The following is a 21,667-nucleotide window of genomic DNA, read 5'->3' on the forward strand; positions in this document are numbered from 1 at the left end:
TTAATTGTGTTGCAGTGTTTTGTGTTGTTTCACTTTAAAAGGAAAAAGCTGAAAATTTAAATAGTTAAAAGTTGAAATGTGAATAGTTGATTTTTGTATTATATGATTTATTTATTACATTTTATGTGGAGTGAATAAATAAAAGTGGCCCCTACAGACAAAACACGTACAAACTCCAAAACACGTAAAAAACACGTACAAACTCCAAAACATGTAAAAACTCAGAAGCACATAAAAACTCAAAACACATACAAAAGACGGTTGATCTGATATCCTCGTGTTGGTGTTGTTCCCAGATCATCATACTAAATGTTGTTCCAGGATCAACATTGCAAGTGACCAATCAGAATGTTGTGACGTCATACTTTTGCGACTTCGGGAAAAACCGGCGTAAAACAAAAAACTGTACTAAAGCTGCGTGAAACCGCCTCTGTCCGCCGATCAACGGACCCTGACCCTAACCCTAACCGTAACCCTTTAATAAACAGTAAGCAGAACTGATATTGTCCTTGCAACATTGGAATTTCATAAATGCACGAATGGCTTGGCGCGCAAAAGAATAACGTCACAATAATGTGATTGGTCACTTGCAATGTTGAACCTGGAACAACATTTTCATGATGGTCTGGGAACAACACCAACACGAGGATATCAGATCATCCTACAAAAGATAACAGAAGTGCTCCAGGATGCTAGGGGCAGTGTTGAGCTTTTGTTACCTAGTGGCTACACAAGCCAGTAAATACCAATGACCGGATTTTCTGTGTGGTAATAACAGGTAAATGAACTTTTTTTCTTTTTAATTATTTGACTATATATGAATGCTTGTGTATAAATACACAAACAATACACATATGCTTTCATGCTTTCAATTGTGTAATTTAAGTGATCTAGGTAGCTCTGTTTTGGAAGTTCAGTTCATGCTAGAAATGTGTTTTGGAGTTTGTATGTGCTTTTTGGAGTTTGTACGTGTTTTGTCTCTAGGGGCCACCGCATATATTTATATATAAATAAAACCACTTTTTTTTTTTTTCGGTTCGGAGCCGAAAGAGCCGGTTCGGCTCACTAAAAAGAGCCGGAAATCCCATCAGCCCCGCCCCTCCCTGAGCCTGGTTCTGCCGGAGGTTTCTTCCTGTTAAAAGGGAGTTTTTCCTTCCCTCTGTCGCCAAAGTGCTTGCTCATAGGGGATCATATGATTGTTGGGTTTTTCTCTGTATCTATGAAGCGCCTTGAGGCGACTTTTGTTGTGATTTGGCGCTATATAAATAGAATTGAATTGAATTGAATAGTAAAAGACTGATTGCCAGTCATTGCTAAAGCTTGATTTCAGCTGTTGCTGCTAAGGGTGACCCAACCAGTTATTAGGTTTAGGGGGCAATCATTTTCACACAGGACCATGTAGGTTTGTTTTCTTTCCCCTTATCAACAATAAACACTTTAGAAACTGCATTTTGTGTTAACTTTTGTTATGCTTGTGTAATATTTTAATTTCTTTGATAATCTGAAACATTTAAGTGAGACAAACATATTAAAAAGACTTTTTCACTCCATAAGGAAAAAAAAAGACTTTTTACAATTCTAAGCTTCTAAGATTAGATTGTTTGCCACAGTTTAGTATTACTTTTATTCTTCAACAAGACTAAAATCTCTGAGAAAAGCTTCTTCTCATTTCTTTAAGCAGTTTTCATTAATAGTCCTCTGGGTTTCTTGAATGACATACCCAAGGTCTTCTTTGGATGTTGGCTGCCTTTTGTTCTACTCTCCGACAAGATGATTCAACAATGCTTCAATACTGTTGTGGAGGTCTTTTTTTCCTGTTTCATTTCTTTAAGAATTGCTTCTTGACAATCACCCTTCCACTGAGACCATTTCTGATGAAGCTTTCTTATGGACATGACTTTCAGATACTGTTCAATTGGCCTCAACTTGTCCAGCTCCCTTAATTTTCTAAGCACACACTACACAGCATATTTATATAAACCAAATCTTCAGCTAATAGAACTTTGGAATAATTTTATTGGTGAAAAAATACTATTTTATGTGTGTCAAATGGTATTGCCCTGGATACTGTGGCTTCAATGAAAGAAAAAACCTCCCAGAACTTCAATAATTACCTCCTCCTAACTATTAATGTATCCAGTAGATCCAATTTCTACAAGACTGCTCAGAGAAGTCCTGCTATTAATTAATGCTTTGATCTTAATTGTGATCAGTCTATCTCTAATTAACCCTCTGGGGTCCAGGGTATAATTGGCCATTTTTGACTACTTTTGATTTTACCTCTATATTTCACCTTTAAAAATTGTTTATCTTGCCTTGTTTGGTATCATTATTTTCAGCACAACCTCAAATATCTGAAATTGGCGTTATTTTTTCATTTTGGCATACTATATTAGCACAATTGATCTAAATTCAGACAAAAATTGTTTTTAAATCCGAGTAGAAAATATATTATATTTTTTTACTGTAAAAACCACAAACATGTTTAACGAATCATTTTCATAACTTGAAATGCAAATAGAAATTGTACCTTTCTAAAAATTATGCACAAGTTTTGCAAACAACAAAGTTATATGGTGCTATTTACCTGGGGTGGCTGTAGCTCAGGTGGTAGAGCAGGTCAGCCACTAATCAGAAGGTCGGTGGTTCGATCCCAGGCTGCCTCCTGGCTGCATGCCAAATGTCCTTGGGCAAGATACTAACAAAAAACATTCATGAAGTTTGGTTCTTTTATGACTTTATTTTGGGTCACCAGCAAATGTGATCACTTTTTTCTGTTAACCCTGTTAACAAAGAAGTATCTGTTCCAATCACTCTATCAGAGAAAAATCAGAGTTTTAGAAATAACGGGACACTCGGTAGAGCCATTATATTATATTCTTTAGAAGTGTATGTAAACTTTTGACCACAACTGTATTCATATGTTGCAGAGTTTCAGTCAGGTTTCAGAACTCATCACAGTACAGTTATTGATCCTAGGCTGGACTACTGTAATTCATTATTGTTGAGATGGCAGAAACAAGAATGTAATAATTTCTAAGTTATTATCACTCAAGTCCCTGTGGTAGTTTCTGTGTAATAAGGAAGAAACAGAGCTGATAAAATGTAAAACTATATATTATATAAATAAAACGGAATTAAATTGAATTGGATGACCATTAAAATGCAGGATTGGGCAAATCTGTTCTCAATACTACTACTACTAAAAATAATAATAATAATAGTAAAAAGAGGGAGAAGAATTAATCTATTGATCTGAAATTACTCCTTAATTAATCATCAGTATTATCAATATTGATTATAGTTTGGCATATACCCTTCAGTATACTTATGTATTTTTATAGATTTCAAATCCTTCTGTATCTGCAATATTCTAACACACAACTGAATTATTTTGACCCAAATAAAACACAAGCATATCCATTACATTATAGACTTTGTAGCAGCAAGCTGCAGATGTTCAGTCAATTGACTTAAGATTCTTTATTTTCCTTTATTTTCCTTGTTACTTGCAAATCTACTCAATTGTGTGCAAAGAGCTGTGCACATGTTTGACAAGGGAGTTGCTGGGAGGAAAGTGGCACAGCTACAATAAAGCCTGATTGTTTGAAGCAGATAGCTATTAGCTGGAAGAGAGTGGGAGTTATTATGGTGGAAATGAAGCATTGTTAAGGAAACATAAGACTTCCCTCAGTGGATGATAGCCTCCTGAAGTGGTCTCAGATTAGATCTCACAGGTGCACTTGGGAGGGCAGCACTAACCATTACATTGGGAGAATTATAGCGGCTCATCAAATCTCCTCAGGAACGAACATTAAGGCTTATTACGAGGATGATAGCGAGGGTAGAATCCACTAATGTGAATAATTTATGAGAACTCTTTGGGTTGTACTGTTGGGCTTTTTAAAAGAACTTTCCCATTTGCCAATTGACTCCCTACACTAATGCACTGCTCCACATAAATAAGTGTTGAGAGCAAGTCTGACTTAATAGCTTTAAAAAAAATGGTATGAATTTGCAGTGATATATGAGTAAATGTTATTGTCTCCATCCAAAAGCATGTGACGGGCCCTCGCTGCCTGGATGTCAGGATGCACCGCTTTGGACAGAGTAAAGATATAAAGAGGGGGACTGCATGTCAGTTTAATTCTGCGATATGAAGTTAAGCTATCAAAATCACTGCAGCTTTGTGATATTAAAACATGTTTCAATTACACAGCATTTTGAAATTGTTTTACAAAACATTTGAGCCATGAATAGTCTTTTTGTCTTTTTCTGACTGTAGAGATCATACAAATGTAATCATTTGTATCGTTTAATCATTTAATCATTGTGCTTACACACCCATGGCCAAGAAATCTAGTACAGGGAATTTCCAGAATTTAATCTCCATTTGTTATTCTCCTAACGTTTTTTAATTCAGCACTAAATTAATAAAAATGATTAGTTCTGTACAATGCAGCATGACTTATTTCACCACCATAAAAAGTGTGACAGTTTTGTTCAATGCTGTACAGTGAGTTGTTTCATTCATTACATTTCATGAAATCTTCTCTAGTTGATGGAGATTCATCCCGGTCATGGTAGTCTAAGGCAGTCCGTGAGTTGTTTGGTACCGGGCTGCAAGAGTTGAGGCTTGAGTGTGAAATTTACGATTTTCAGGGTTTTTATCATTATTTAGTTATCGTTTTATCGTTAACTCTGTTTCCCTGGGTCGTTTCCTGTGTTATGAATAAATCTTCTTTTTTTCGGTGCCGGTACTGGTTTTATTTTGTTGTATTTATCCATGACACCTTAAAGGCCAGTCCGTGAAAATATTGTTGGACATAAACCGGTCCATGGCGGTTGGGGAACCGCTGGTCTAAGGAGCTTTGAAAGAAAGCAACTGGACTTCTTTGAGTTTCTTGAAGACATTTCACCTCCCATAGGAGAAGCTTCTTCAGTTTTTCTCTACATCACACATGTTGACCAAGTTGGCGAGCAAGAGGAAAGCTTAATCTTTGAAGCTTGTTTGCTTGCTAATAGTAGCTGTGTTTCCATACAAAGCACAGCTGGCAACTGATCTCAGAGCAGTGAAAGCTAAACCAGTGACAGCTTGCCTAGCACACTTGTCTCACATGAATTTACTATGAAAGACCAGAGGTTTATTCACAATGTGCACGCAGAATATCTCTTTGACATTTCCAGAGAGAGATTGCCAGGGAGATTCCTCTACCACGTCAACTACTAATTTGACCCCCATCTGCTCCAGTCTGCATGCCAAATATCCTTGGGCAGGAACTCCAATTTGCTCTCTGATGCTTCGATGGTAAATGGCCTGTATTTGTATAGCGCTTTTCTAGTCCCTAAGGACCCCAAAGCGCTTTACACAACCTGTCATCCACCCATTCACACACACATTCACACACTGGTGATGGCAAGCTACATTGTAGCCACAGCCACCCTGGGGCGCACTGACAAAGGCGAGGCTGGCGCCACCGGGCCCTCTGACCACCACTAGTAGGCAACGGGTGAAGTGTCTTGCCCAAGGACACGACGACCGAGACTGTCTAAGCCATGGGCTCGAACCGGCAACCTTCCGATTACAAGGCGAACTCCCAACTCTTGAGATCGCCCCGATCAGAGTATGGATGTGTGTGAATACCGTAGAAAAAAGTACTTGTGTGAATGGGTGAGTGAGGCAAGTTGTGTAAAGCACTCTGAGTGCTCGGGTAGAGCAGAAAACCATTATGTATAAGAACAAGTCCATTTAGCATTTAGTTCGATCATGCTACTCACTTGTGTCAGCAGAATATTCCTTTTACAACATAACAAAAAATTGAAGTTCACACTATGAACGTAAACTAAGTAAAATAAAATAAAAAAATTGTACAAAACAGTCAACACATAATAAGAAATGAAAACATGCGAATCACAAACTGAATATTCTACATTTTAAACCACCTTCTCCAAAGTAAAATATTTACAACAGAACCATACTGCAAAGTAGCACAAAACCTTTTTCCATCTTTGAAGGGAATTAATAAAAGTTCCTATAAATGCATCATGTCTTTATAATGTTAGTCTTGATTTTAACCCCCTGAGACTCATTTTTTCCATTTCTTCTACATATTGATTTGGACCTTGCAATTATAAAAACTATGCACTATCATTGTTGTTTTGTTTTTTAAAAGTTGATCTGCTAGAAGTGTGATAATGGCTGTGGATGGAGAGGTTCAGAACTAGAGCAGCAAGCAGGAAAGTAAAGCGTGGAATTCCTGCACTTGGCCAGGTGATGATTAAGTCTGTGATATGAACCACCATCCCTCTATGATTTTCTTTCATTCTCTGCAGCCTTTGCCTCTGAGGATAGTCTCTCCATCACTCCTGGGGGCATTCCCAACCTTTACCCTACCACCCAGGACACAGACAGGAGGCTCCCTGTGGTCACCACTGCACCGCCAATCAACATCCTGAATCATCACCCACTCTACCGGAATCCGCCCCAAAACCAGGCCCACCCAGGCCCTCGTGGTCAGGCAAAGTACCTTGAAGACAGTGGAGGATCAAGCTCTCAGCTTTCCACATCACCATCCAGGAGAACACTGGATAACAGTGATGAAAGGATTTCAGATGAGACTCCTGAAAGCTCCAACATGCAAGCAACCCTTTCCATACATGCATTAGCAACCACTTCTCTCTCCAGTGCACTTCTTCCAGTTACCGGCAGAGTTTTGAAAGGCCCCAAACATTCTACCATTATGACCTCCAGTGATACTGCTGCAAGGGAAAAGGTTGCAGGGGCAGGCAGTGATGAAGAGGAGACAACTACCACCACTATCACAACCACCACCATCATCACCACCATGCAGAGTCCAGGTAAGAATAGGTCTTTAAATACACCTCATTGCATAAAAATAATAGTTTTTATTATAAAGTACCAATTAATTATAGGGAAGGGAATGTATGTGTGTGTGTGTGTGGGGTGTGTGTGTGTGTGTGTGTGTGTGTGTGTGTGTGTGTGTGTGTGTGTGTGTGTGTGTGCGTGCGTGTGGGGGGGGGGGTTACGAGTGGAGACATTTGTGAAGTGTTGTGTCAGTTAAACTATCATCAAGTCAGCAAGAAAACAGGAAAGACTTTAAGTTTCTGTGTGAGCGATTTAATTGACCATGAAAAACGTTTTGATTAGCTGGTTCATAATAGTTTATAAATGTAGAAATATGAAAGCATTAACAAAGGGCCTCTAAACAACAATGTTATACTTTTAATAAACAAATGCTAATTTATATCTAAAGAAATATAGTTCTGTATAGTGGTAACATTCATATAGCACTTTAAATTACAAACCACATTTAAACGTCTTTATTCTATAAACTTTAGGCTCTTCGTCTACCTCATTTCCATGGCTAGTTTAGAGACCACAGTTAACCTGAACCTGCATTACCTTCAATTGCAGGAAATCTAAAGGGAGGAAACCCAGAGGGAAAGAAAGGCTACACAAATCAGAATATGCAAACTTCCTACAGAAAGGGACCAGCTGGGAACCTTAGGAAGGAATCTGCTAGCTAAGTTGACAGTGCTAACCCTGTGGACCCTGTAGCTTTTCAGTGAGTCCGCACCCCAAATATTTAGAGCAGAGCCCCTAGGGCTGCACGATTAATCGTTAGAAAATCGCGATCTCAATGCATACTTATGCATTCATTTCCAAATGACAACGATTTAAAAAAAAAAGAAAAAAAAAAGACGACGATTGTACCGCATTTTGATCCGGGACGTAATCTGCGTGAAAACAAGCGCTCACTCTTCCTGCTCAACAAATGACAAGGGCGGAGCCTTATACCACGTGATACAGAAGCTGGCTGCTAAAATTGGCAGGGAAAAAACAACGGAGAGCACGTCAGGGATGATGAGAAAGTGACAGGAGAAAATCAAACACCAATAACGGGAACCTTATACAGCGCTTCCCTATACCTGTCGAACTCCCGCAGGCACAAAGAAATTACAGAGACTATCACTTATCACCTGACCAAAGATATGGCTCCCATCAACACTGTGCAAATCGAGGGATTTAGGAAAACGATCAACACCCTAGACAAACGCTACACAGTGCCGTCCCGCAACTATTTTTCCATTGTTGCACTACCTGCATTATACACGCAGCGTCGAGCAACGGTGGAGACGGAATTTCAAGCAGTACAACGACAAAATGTGAGACATTTGTTGTTTTTATGTTTATTTATTGTTTTTATGTTCAGTCTCAACTGTTACTAAGTTGATGTGCAATTAATAAGTGCAATAAATATTTATATTGGAAAAGAAAATCGTGAGAGAATCGTGAATCGTGAGAATCGTGATCTCAATAATAAGCAAAATCGTGATTCTCATTTTATGCAAAATCGTGCAGCCCTAAGAGCCCCACATATTTCTGGTCCTTAAAGCTCATTTGAAGTGTCAGAGGTAAAGGGAGAGAATCTGTGCTGTACAATAGAAGTGCTCTCTGTCTTGCTCTCCCTTTGGAATCAAGCTTAGACAGGAATCAGTAAAGAATTAACTCACATTTAAATTGAAATATTTCTTCTTTCTATTAAAACATTACCAGTGCTGTTGAATAATATTTTATGTATCTTATGTTCAGAATTAGTAATCAGCAGTAACAATGTACATATGTCGGTTTCTGCTATGTAGCCTGTTTATTCAATCTGTGAAACCTCTAGTTTATATTTACTGCAAATATATCGGAACCACAGCAGCTCATAGCAATCTGCAAGCAGTCTGTAAATTAAAAAACAAAAACAAAACATTTTTCAACACTCACACACCCACATACAAACACACCTTTTACCCTTTTCATAAAATTACCGTTACACCTTAAAAAGTAATAGTCTAAACAATTCAAACACCATAGAAGCCCCGTCTCTTATATCTCTTACTTTATCAGTTGACTTTGTTATCTCTTTTGTTGACACCCATGATGACTTCAAGCTCTCAGCTAATATCTACTCTGTTTGCATTTCTTATGACTGGACTGCCATAGGACTGAAATAAATTACAACAGCATCATTGCATCACTAACCCTTAATCAAGAGGTCCAAACAGGGACCACAGCAGAACAACCCAGAGACTCGCTGTTATGAAGAGAGTGGACTGGGAAAATAAATATCAAGGTATTAATTTCTTCTCGACTTTTCAGGTCAGGAAGAGCAAAGTGGGAGTAGCTTGATTAATCAGCTCATCTGTGTGCAAGATAATAACAGAGCAAAGCACTGACAGACAAACCCTGCTCCGAGACAGACATTCAGGCACAAAATTGTAATTCAGCAATAATGCTGGAGTGGACACTCCCTGAAGGGAAGTACCAAGGGGACACAGAGAGGATGTTCTTCTTCATAAAGAAGCACTTCAGCAAAAGTTTACTTTTTAGCTTAGAGATGGATGAAGGCAGTGGAGCAGAAAGCTCCCGAAGGCCACTAAGAAATGATCTGTCCTTAGCTGTCCATCACAGAGCTCAGCTGCTTCGAAAGGCAGCCAGAGACAGAGTTATTACAGTGAAGACAAGAAAAGAGCTTTAGAGCATTCTCTATGTGCCAAATAATCCACATAGTTGCATAATTTGACATTTTCTAACCAACACTAATGATTATTTAAACCATCCATCCATTCGCTTCCGCTTATCCTTTTCAGGGTCGCGGGGATTGATTATTTAAACCTTTTATTAAATTGTGAAGTACTAAAACAGAGTGTTTCTCTATTTCGTAATAATAAGGCAAATTTGTTTTTAATAAAAGATAACTTAAAATATAAATGTAATTAATACATGAATGATAAATGTAATTTGAGTAGTAGAAATTACTGTTCTGAGTTTTGTGTGTGTGTGTGTGTGTGTGTGTGTGTGTGTGTGTGTGTGTGTGTGTGTGTGTGTGTGTGTGTGTGTGTGTGTGTGTGTGCATCAGCCAGCCCATGAGCCAGCTTCAACCTTGGCAGTTTTGTGTGTTCTGGAGTAAAGGATGAAGATAAAAACTGTGTCGCCAACTCCTTAAACGCATAATCCTAAATCAGAAAAAGAGCATTAAGTGTCGTTACTGTTAAACACAAAACCATCATTTCTATGTGATTTTAACAGATGCTTAATTATATACTGACTGTTGCATATAAATAATATATATATTATTTATATATATAATATCTAATATATTTATTTATAGTGATAATGAAAACTTCCTCTGGTTGCCCAGCTGCTTTCTCATTGGATGATTAAAATCAACTGGGAACAAGGGGATGTGTGCATCTTTTGCTACAGCTACAAATTCTGTCCATAAACAGTCCAACACCCACCAGAAATTAGTCCAACTTATTGCCAACAATGCAGACCAGACTCTTGCGATGATGTACATGGGCTAAATAGCTTAACATAACAACAACGTAACAAAGGGTCAGACACCCTATTCATGTAGCCTTCTCCATGTCCAAAAAATGCATTTAGATTGGTTGGGCAAACTTCCATGCACGCTAGAACATCTTTGAGAGGATAAAGAGCAGGTCCAGCATTCCTTAATCCGGGACAAAAGCATGATTGAATATAAAAAATTATTTTTTTTTAAATCTTAGAGAGGTAGAGCTTTTTAGAAGTAAACTGGGCAGAGATTTACCAATCTGCAAAAAAACTACAAATACAAATTGTGGATCATCTACAGTACATAACCTCATCAAAAGTTTCAGAAAATCTGGAGAAAATTCTGATACAAGGGACAAGGCCAAAAATCTGTATTGGATCACCCTGATCTTTATGCCCTCAGGCGCTGTTGCATTAAAAACAGGCATGATTCTGGTCAATAACTGGTTGTGGTCAGAGGGCCCGGTGGCGCCAGTGTCCGGCAGCCTAGCCTCTGTCAGTGCGGCCCAGGGCAGCTGTCATCACCAGTGTGTGAATGTGTGTGTGAATGGGTGGATGACTGAATGTAGCGTAAAGCGCTTTGGGGTCCTTAGGGACTAAGTAAAGCGCTATACAAATACAGGTCATTTACCATTTATCATTTAAATCACTACATGGACTCAGGAACATTAAGAAATGATCATATATGAACACAGTTCGCCATGCAATCCATAACTGCAGTTAAAGCTCTATCATGGAATGAACAAGCTAAATGGGAACCGGATATAGAAGCACTGCTATCTTCTCAGTTAAGCTCAATTAAAACTGATCATGGCAAATTAGTCAAATTAGGAATTGGGAATCCTTTTCTGTGATCAGAAAAATAGAAATTGTTTTAACAATATCAGTGTTATTTGCTTTATGCACATAATGAGTTCAGATCAGTAGCGTCTGTGTTGGTTGGAGTGGTTGATTGATTGACTGATCAACAGGTCTTAAAATAATTATTTACCCCCACTGTAATTATTTACCAGACTTCCCTGGTGAAGGCACAGTCTCCTCGACACGCTCACAGCTGCAGGAGAGAGAAATCATGTAAATGTATTTGCTCGGGTGAAAATCACCCAGCGATACTGTTCTAGGGTTAAGCAGCTGGGGATTGAACCCCCAAGGGTCAACCCCACATAGCCCACACAACGTATTTACACATGGCCCAAATACCGCAAAGAATGACAGCCCTTTGGTGGCCCAGATCTGGTTTTCCAGAGGTAATCCACACATGGGCCAGCACAAAGCCAGTTGCAGACACACTGGTGGTCCCGTGCTGGCCCATGTGTGGGTTACCTCTGGAAAACCAGATCTGGGCCACCAAAGGGCCGTTATTCTTTGCAATATGTGGGCCATGTGTAAGTTGCGTGCAGCCACGGGCCAGTTGCAGACACACTGCTGGCCCTGTGCTGGCCCAGAACAGTTTCAGCTCTGGCCCCAGATGTCAGGCTAATGTGTACCTTAATCAAGCCACGTAATAACAACATGTGCCAGAACATAATAGTGCAAAAGTAACAGTATGAAACTCTGTTCAGACAGTGAATGGGCTGTTTCTTATAGAGCACTTGTCTACTCTCCTGGATTACTCCAAGTGCTCCATACAACATGCCATATTCACACACTTCCCTCTAAACTGAGTGCTTCCTGACTACATTTATACATATTCAGAATCTTGACAGGCAGACTGGTAGAGCCAAAGATCGAACCACTAACCTTCTGATTAGTGGGTGACCTGCTCTACCTCCTGAGCTACAGCCACCCGGTGGTTGCCACCTATGCTGGTTGATTCAGCCACCATGAAGGCCATGAAAATCTCTCACTTTGAAAGGCATCTTCACAACTCTGCTGCATTCAAGGCTCAGACCAAGGCCAGAAGCAAGTTCAGAGACAAGAGGGTGGACGTGGGAGAGTTTTAATAATTTCCCGCTCAATGCGAGTAAACCCTCAATAGGTTTTGGATAAAGTGTACACTCACAAACCTGTCAAACCTGCATTTGAAACATTGGCTACCATAGCAGTGTAGTATTGCAACATAGCATTTGGGTCTTCTAACTAAAATAGGAAAATAGGAACATACAACTGGTTGACATACACCCTGCTATAACACCAGTCAGTCAGAAGTGCCAGCTTGATACCGGATCCAGGTCAGACCTGTTTTCTATGAGCCTGGTCCACATAAACCAAACCACAATCGGGCCAGATGTGGCGTGCCATCACATAAACAGTGCCATCTGCGTCAGGCCTGACCTGAATGACATACCATTTACCATACCAGAAGTCAGCCAGCAGTGCCGGCTTGTCACCAGATCTGGGCCAGACCTGTCTGCTATGTGGGACCCTGTCCACAACACAATGGACCTCTATAGCTCTTCCTGCAGGTGCTGGGCAGTGCCTCATGGATTAAGACCTGTCCACCAGGTGATTTTGAGAAGTATTCCTTGTTCCTTATTGGAGTCAGGTCTCCATCATCAAAATTGCACATAGTCTGGCATCTCACCCAGGAACAACTTAACTAGAGGGACAATTATGACCTTCTAGTTTCTCCCAGGACATGCAAATCTTCCCAGGGATTTGCACACTGGACACACTGGAGAGATTAGGTTTGTTAACTGGCTTGGGAACACCTTAGAGTGCCCCCATAAGAGCTGGTGGAGCTGGATGTGATGAGGAGGGTTCAGGCATCTCTGCTTAGACTGCTGTCCCCTGCCATCTTTACTCGGATAAGTGGCAGAAGACAGATAGATGGATACTCTAACTAAGCACTCGAAGTACTGTTTACTACAAACCAATTCACATACACTCAGTCCAAGCACTTTTTAATTATCATTCACCTGCATTGTGGGTAATGCCAGATAAGCCTTATACAAATAATACATCCAGATACAGATCAAACATTAAACTAAGTTGATATCTGTGTCAGACTGACTGTTATAACAATAGAATCATTGAACTATCAATAGCTGATTCTGTGGTCTCAAGATACATTGAACATAATCAATATTTTCCTTAACTACAGTTGGAAAGGTCAAAAATGTTACCCAGAATTAAAGCATAGTATCATTTTGGCATCTCCTGTTTGCAGAAAGTATTGACATTACATAAAGTGTCTTAAAAGACTCAAACCCTATTATTATAATCTGTAAGTGAAGATAAGATAACAGGGTTATTGGTCGTTATTACTATAACAAAAACATAATGAGGGGACCATTTGCATTGAGAGCAGCGTTTGTTTGGAATGGAGTTTTGAATCTGTTTTGAATGGAGTAGTTTGTGCACCAGCGTCCACACTGTTTCTATCAGTGTTATTGTTATGCTGCTGTGGTTGTTCCTGCAGTTCCCTGCCAGCTGAACCTGACTGGTCCAGAAGGCTACATCGAGGCTCCACCACACACCAATTCTGCTTTTTACTTTACAACTGACTGCAACTATATCGTCACTGTCTATACGGGCTATGGAGTGGAGGTCCAGGTAAGAAAAAGTTCAACATCCACCCGGGATATTTCGGTAGCTTACTGGATAAGCCTGATGTTAAATACTTTTGCCCAGCATACGTATGTACGTAATGGAAAATGACATACTTAGTGGTCTTAGCTATTGCAGTTTTAAGTAAACCCAAATCTAGGACTTGGAGATTAAACTTAAATAACAGCTTTATTGCTGAAGTTCAATGACTTAGGAAACACAAAACTCAGGCTTAAACTCTACCAGGGACGTTAAAAGTAGCAAAACTATTATTAGGAGATTAATAGGAAAGAGCACACAACCTGGGTTAGGACATATGATGACATGACAAGGAGCAAATGAAACCTGAAGATTTAAATACACATATAAGGTAAGGGCAGAGAGAAGACACCTTCAGCAGAATAGAATCCACCTACAACCAAAAAAGGCAGAACATGGACTGAGGGACTATCAAAACAATGGACATTATTTTTTATCAAAATAAAACATAAACACAGCGTGACTACGACACATGAGCTTGACATAGACAAAAAGGTAAACAAACAGACTTCACAAGAAGACACATACATACAAATAGACGAAATACTAGGGAACTGATATTGGTGGAAGGGAACAGAGAATAAGACAGGAAGTACAGACTACTCACCCTGACACACAGACAGAAAGTGAAAGAAGCACGGACACAAGACTGACTACACAAGAAGGAGCGTAGAACACAGAGGAGGCATGATAATAGAAACCTAAAGACTAGATAACAAAACTAAGATCTGAGAATACAAATATTACAACTCTAAAAATAAATAAAACCTCAAACAAAATCTTAACCTTAGAATATTAAATAAACTAGAGTCAAAGTCCAAACACATAAATACTGGATCACAGCCCCAGGACCATGACAATTAATTGTTTATGTGCTCTATAATTATAGTATAGTACTGTAAAAACTATTTCACAGTGTAAACGTTTTTATCAACATGTTCTTAAAAATATGCACATTGACACACATTAAAAAATAAACTGTGTTTCAAATCAAACACAGAAACCATAGCAACTGTCACAAACCTGCAAAAATGTGCAGTGTGGATTCACAAGGAGATTGAGAATTGACTGACAAATGCCATAACAGTAATTTTTTACTGAAAGATGGAGGACCATCTCAACTTTCACAGTGTGCATGCTCAATCAGTGGGTTTTCTCTATTGTATGTTCTTGACTTAGACTGACTCGTGTTGTGACTTGATGTTATATTAAAAACAGTGAATTGAAAATAAATCTCCTCACTGACTTCATTATCCAAAGTAATTTTATCTTGGAAAGAAAGATGAGATGATATTTCAGAAGTGGGAGGACTACAAGAGAATGTTCTAAGAATGTTCAGGTTTATGAAATATTTCTGGTATATATTCTATTAAAATTCAAACATATGGAAGAAGAAGAAGAAGAAGAAGAAGAAGAAGAAGAAGAAGGTTCAGAGAAAGAAGGAAGGAAGATGGAAAAAGAATCATAGTGGAGCTATATTTTAAACATGGTCCGCAAATCACTCTCCTCTCAGAACAACTGATGCGTATGTTTTATGTCTTTGCAGACTGTGGTGAAAAATCAATATGTGAATTGAAGCTATTCATCTAACAAAAAGCCAATATTGTGCAATAAGTGTTTAAACAGTCAGACAAGGACAATTTAAACACAAATGTACAATACTGACATGTATGCAGAATCATTGCATGCAGGACGGCAGCACAATGTCTGTATGAATAAAAACTAAGCCTGCATCACAGGTTGCCGATACAGTATTGATTATACTGTCAACATGGTACCCTCTTACAAAGACAACCTTTTTAAATGGCTAAACAGCATGTTTTTGTAGATCACACTCACAGTTAGGTGCAGACATGTATAGAGTACAACAGAATTGTAGGCATTTACGCTCAAGCGATATTTTGAAATATAATGCTAGGAATAGTTTTAATTTATCAGGGAATTTCTTTTGGCTTTTTAGTTAAGTCACTGAGAAGCTACTCAGTGACTTAACTAAAAATAATTCAATTAATTTCAATTTTATTTATACAGCGCCAAATCACGACAACAGTCACTTCAAGACACTTTATGTTATAAGGTAGACCCTACAATAATACATACAGAGAAAAACCCAACATTCACATGACCCATTGTAAGCACTTTGGCGACAGTGGGAAGGAAAAACTCCCTTTTAACAGGAAGAAACTTCCGGCAGAACCAGGCTCAGGGAGGGCGGAGCCATCTGCTGCGACCGGTTGGGGTGAGAGAAGGAAGACAGGGTAAAAGACATGCTGTGGAAGAGAGACAGAGATTAATAACAAGTATGATTCAATGCAGAGAGGTCTATTAACACATAGTGAGTGAAGAAGGTGACTGAAGAAGAAATACTCAATGCATCATGGGAATCCCCAGCAGCCTACGCCTATTGCAGCATAACTAAGGGAGGATTCAGAGTCACCTGATCCAGCCCTAACTATATGCTTTAGGCAAAAGGAAATTTTGAAGTCCAGTTTAAGCCTAATACAAGACTAAATCAGTTACATGTGTGCAGATATTCAGAGTTGGACTCCAATAATTTTTCAAAATTTAACGTTGTTATCAATGACCCAAAACCAAAAGTAAGGGTGCGGTTTTTCAGTTTTTATCATTCAAAGATTTTTTTTTTTGTACTTGCCTATAATTAAAACATGGACTATTCAACACTAAAATTTGGAATGTATTTAAGAGAAAAGGAAAAGGAGCCAGTACAGAAGTCAGTACAGACTATTGTTAACTTACTATACGGTAACAAGATTCTAAGAAGTGACAATACCATGGCCTACCTTGAAAAGCAATGAACAGAACCAAAGTCTTAGGAAAAGCAACTAATTTATTAAATAGTTTTATATGAAGCACTCCAAGAGGGTAGCATGACAGATGTTTACTTTGATTACGCAAACGTTGAAGTAGACAATGGATAATAGGTATTGATTTGTAAATAACTGGACATAAATAACTTCAGCATTTTATACAATGTTATATTATACTGTAGTATATTACTTACTAACTATGCAGCTCATTATTTGATATAACAGTAGTTTCTTTAAAGATATAACAAATTTGGGGGTCAATGTGAATGAAAGGCAGACATGACATTTAAAAGTAAGATCAGAGATCAAATGTGATTCAGATAAAAACTGTAATGTGATTTTACAATCACCATTTACCAGTGTCATTTCCTAAATATTGCCTATACAAATAAAGGAATTTTAAGTATAGTTTTAAAGACAAAGTTTTTTAAAAGTTAATCTTTAATATCAAATCTACTGACCTTGAAGTAGAGGTCAGAGGTCGACTATGACAAGATACATTAGATGTTTATCCAGTATGTTCTATACAATGAAAAACAAACCATAATTGTAAGAATCATAACTTCTAAGTTAAAGGCTTGGGCTCAGCTATAATACTGAAACCTTTTGGGCTTTTGTGTTTAAAGCCAGAATGACATGCATGCATACATTCAAATGCAACCAAAAACACAACCTCCTTGGCAAAGATTCTTTTTTAAAGTTAAGCATAAAGCAAGTACAAGACAGCCAAGACTGTAGCAGTTTGTCTATGTGAAAGTTCAGGGCATCATTGTCCAGTGCTCCACTTGCAATATAAGTTGGATTGTAGATAGGGGGTGTGGTGTAATTGCATTGTACAGCAGATGTTAATGTAGCCGGTCAGTGTAGTTAGGCTGATGGCAGCTAGAGGGCGAGACCGGTGTGTTTTTGTATAGAATGTTATGTTATGTGGGGGCAGAGCAAGAACAAGAAAATAAAGTGTGGTTATGAACCGTACAGTGGACCCGCGTATAATTGAATAACACGACATGGTGTCAGAAGTCCTGTACTGATCCATATAACCTCGACTGAACGAACCTGTGTCTGGCGGAGCTCGCGGAAAAACGAGGGGAGAATATGGCGGGTGAGACTGCACAGAGAGCACCGGCGGGGCTGAGCGCGACATTCAGCATCCAGCCACCGGAATCCTTTGACTTTTCAAAACCGCAGGAGTGGTCCAAAAGGATACGGAGGTTCGAGAGATTCCGTCTCGCCAGTAATTTGAACGTCAGCTAGGAGGAAAACCAAGTCAACACGTTGATTTACTGCATGAGAGACGAGGCGGACGATGTGCTTCGCGGTCTGAGTTTAACAGCGGAGCAAAGGACAACGTATGAGGGGGTACGTGATGGTTTCCAGGCTTTTTTCATTGTGAAGAAAAATGTGATCTATGAGCGCGCCAAATTCAATATATGCTGACAGGGAGAAAATGAGACAGTGGATGCTTTTGTGACAACACTGTATGCGCTAGCAGAACATTGCAACTATGGCGTGCTACATGATGAGCTGATACGTGATAGGCTCGTTGTCGGTCTCACGGACAAACGGCTGGCAGAACGCATGCAGCTTGACCCAGATTTGACTTTGCAGAGGGCTATCAACATGGCGAGGCAAAGTGAAGAGGTAAAGCGACAACAATCCTCCTTGCGAGGTGACTCTAGAGCTGAGGCTAGCGATGCTAAGTCAGTAGATAGAGTGCATAAAATCAGTCGTAAGCCTGTTAGAACCAAACCGCTCCAGACTGATAGTTGTCAAGCTAAAACACGTGGATTCCGAGAAGACGGCAAAAAAGGGCCAACCTGTCAGAAATGTGGTGGCGCTCCATCCCATTCAAAGCAGGATTGTCCAGTGAATGAAATGAAATGCCATGCATGTGGGAAAAAAGGACATTACAGGCATGTATGCAGGGCACCAAAAACAGTGCATGAGGTTGAAGAGGATGAACATGGTTTGTTCCTGGGCAGTGTTAAGTGTGAGGGTGAGCCGTGGACTGTCGACTTAAGCATAAACAACAAAAACGTGTCATTTAAAATTGATACAGGTGCCGATGTGACAGTCCTACCCCTTAAGGTGTTTAAGGAGCTCTACAGACACAACCACCCCCCAGTCTCCACAAACCAACCAAGGCTCTGCTGGGTCCCGGGAGGAGTCGTTTGGATGTCGTTGGTGTCAGTGAGCTTGTACTGAGGAAGGGAGACAAAGAAATACTTGAGGATGTCTTTGTCATCAGACACCTGCACACTGCTTTGCTGGGGAGACCTGCCATTAGCAAGCTGGAGCTTGTGGCCCGTCTGGAGAGCATAACTATAGAGACGCTTAAAAAGTGCTACCCAAAGCTGTGCAGTGGTCTCGGTGAAGTACGTAACCTGTACGACATCAAACTGAAACCTGGAGCTCAACCTTTTTCCTTGAAGACGCCACGGAGAATCCCGTTGCCTCTGATGGACAAAGTTAAGCAGGAGCTGGCCCGTATGGAAGAACTAGGGGTGATCAGCAGGATTGAGGAGCCAACTGATTGGTGCTCAGGCATGGTGGTGGTACCGAAGAAGACAGAAGATGTACGCATATGTGTCGACCTTACACACCTCAATGAGTCTGTGTGTCGAGAGAAGTACATACTGCCATCGGTGGAGGAAAATTGGGCAGATTGGCTGGTGCCAGCATATTCAGCAAGCTGGACGCTAATATGGGGTTTTGGCAGATACCTCTGACGGAAAGCCAAATACACCATGATCGTGGCTTAAGAGTTGGGAGTTCGCCTTGTAATCGGAAGGTTGCCGGTTCGAGCCCCGGCTTGGACAGTCTTGGTCGTTGTGTCCTTGGGCATGACACTTCACCCGTTGCCTACTGGTGGTGGTCAGAGGGCCCGGTGGCGCCAGTGTCCGGCAGCCTCGCCTCTGTCAGTGCGCCCCAGGGTGGCTGTGGCTACAATGTAGCTTGCCATCACCAGTGTGTGAATGTGTGTGTGAATGGGTGGATGACTGGATATGTAAAGCGTTTTGGGGTCCTTAGGGACTAGTAAAGCGCTATACAAATACAGGCCATTTACCATTTACCACTTTCATCACACCGTTTGGGCGTTATTACTTCAAGAGACTGCCCTTCGGGATTGCTTCAGCACCGGAGCATTTCCAGAACAGGATGGTCACAGATGGTATGGAAGGGGTGGTTTGCCACATGGACGACGTGCTGGTCTGGGGCAGAACGCAGGAGGAGCATGACTCTCGCCTACACGCTGTGCTGGGCAGGATACAAAAAGCTGGCATCACCCTAAACATTGACAAGTGCGGCATCGCGAAACAGCAGGTGACATGTTTTTAGGGCATGTTCTCTCAGCCAGCGGTATCAGCCCTGACCCAAGCAAGACCCAGGCTGTGAGGGAGATGAATGAGCCACAAAGTGTGAGTGAGTTAAGGAGCTTTCTGGGAATGGTTAACCAGCTTGGGAAGTTTATCCCACAGCTCGCAGAGAGGGACAAACCTCTAAGAGACTTACTGTCTAAGAAAAACTGCTGGAGATGGGACATTGACCAGGCTAGAGCATTTCAGAACCTGAAAGATGCGCTCGCATCACCGCCAGTGTTGGCCATGTATGACCCAAGCCGTGACTGCAAGGTGTCAGCGGACGCATCATCGTATGGCTTAGGGGGTGTGTTGCTTCAAAGATGGGATGAGGATTGGAGACCCATTGCCTACGCGTCACGCTCCCTCACTGCAACAGAACAGAGATACGCTCAGGTTGAAAAGGAGGCTTTAGGTCTGACCTGGGCTTGTGAGCGGTTCCGCAACTTTCTTATTGGCAAACACTTTCAAATGGAGACAGACCATAAGCCGCTGCTAAGTCTGCTGGGGGCACAAACTCTGGATGCGCTCCCTCCCAGAATTCAACGCTTTAGGATGCGCCTCATGCGATATTCCTACTCGATTTCGCATGTACCAGGCAAACACCTGTGGACAGCTGACACGCTCTCACGATCTCCAGTGAAAGCAAAAGAAACACTTCAAGACAAGGGGTTGTTGGAGAGCACAAATATTTACGTGGACATGTTGATGGACAATCTGCCAGCTAGCAACAATTTCTTGGAGCAGCTGAGAGAAGAGCTGAAGAGGGACAGCGTATGTGCTCGCGTGATGCAGCTGTGTGAGGAAGGATGGCCCACACATTTCAACAGCGAACCAGCGCTAAGACTGTACTGGGCAGAACGGGCGTTCCTCACCGTACATGATGGTCTGCTAATCAAAGGGGACAGGTTGGTTATACCTGCAACTATGAGAAATGATGTGCTCACCAGACTACACGAAGGTCACCAGGGAGTGGTTAAGTGCAGACAGCGAGCACGACAGTCGGTTTGGTGGCCAGGGCTACGCCAGCAGATAAATGAGCTTGTCCTTAACTGTCGGACATGTTGCCAAGTGAGAGAAAACCACACAGAACCGCTGATGCCATCACAGTATCCGGGGCAGCCGTGGCAAAAGCTAGGAGCTGATCTGTTTATGCTGAGAGGGAAAACCTACAGTACCTTCTTGTTGTGGATTATGCCTCAAGATTTGTTGAGATTGCCCCTCTCACACCTTCAAGGTCAGAGGATGTGATCCATCATCTCAAAGGGATTTTTGCACGTCATGGGATCCCCGAGCAGCTGGTAACAGATAATGGGCCACAGTTTTCGGGGGCAGCTTTTGAGACATTTGCAAAAGTGTATGGCTTCCGTCACATCACAAGCAGCCCGAAATATCCCCAAAGCAATGGCGAAGCCGAACGAGCAGTTAAGACTGTCAAGAATCTATTGCGGAAAGCTGTTGATCCACACTTGGCTCTGCTTGCTTACAGAGCCAACCCACTGCAGAATGGTTATAGTCCAGCCCAACTCTTGATGGGGAGACGGCTTCGCACCACGGTGCCAATACTGCCATCTCTGCTTGAC

At 40.9% G+C, this 21,667-nt stretch overlaps 1 protein-coding gene across 1 annotated transcript in view; it reads left to right on the forward strand.

Moving 5' to 3' along the window:
* Nucleotides 1-21,667, forward strand: part of sez6b (seizure related 6 homolog b) — a 234,341-nt gene that overhangs the window by 75,535 nt on the left and 137,139 nt on the right. The window contains exons 2-3 of the mRNA XM_082502120.1: nucleotides 6,334-6,858; nucleotides 13,731-13,864. Of these exons, the coding sequence (XP_082358246.1) occupies nucleotides 6,334-6,858; nucleotides 13,731-13,864 (659 nt within the window). The remainder of the gene's footprint in view (nucleotides 1-6,333; nucleotides 6,859-13,730; nucleotides 13,865-21,667) is intronic.

This window comes from Aulonocara stuartgranti, assembly GCF_965226115.1.
Source record: "Aulonocara stuartgranti genome assembly, chromosome: 14".
In the NCBI taxonomy this organism is placed as follows: Eukaryota; Metazoa; Chordata; class Actinopteri; order Cichliformes; family Cichlidae; genus Aulonocara; species Aulonocara stuartgranti.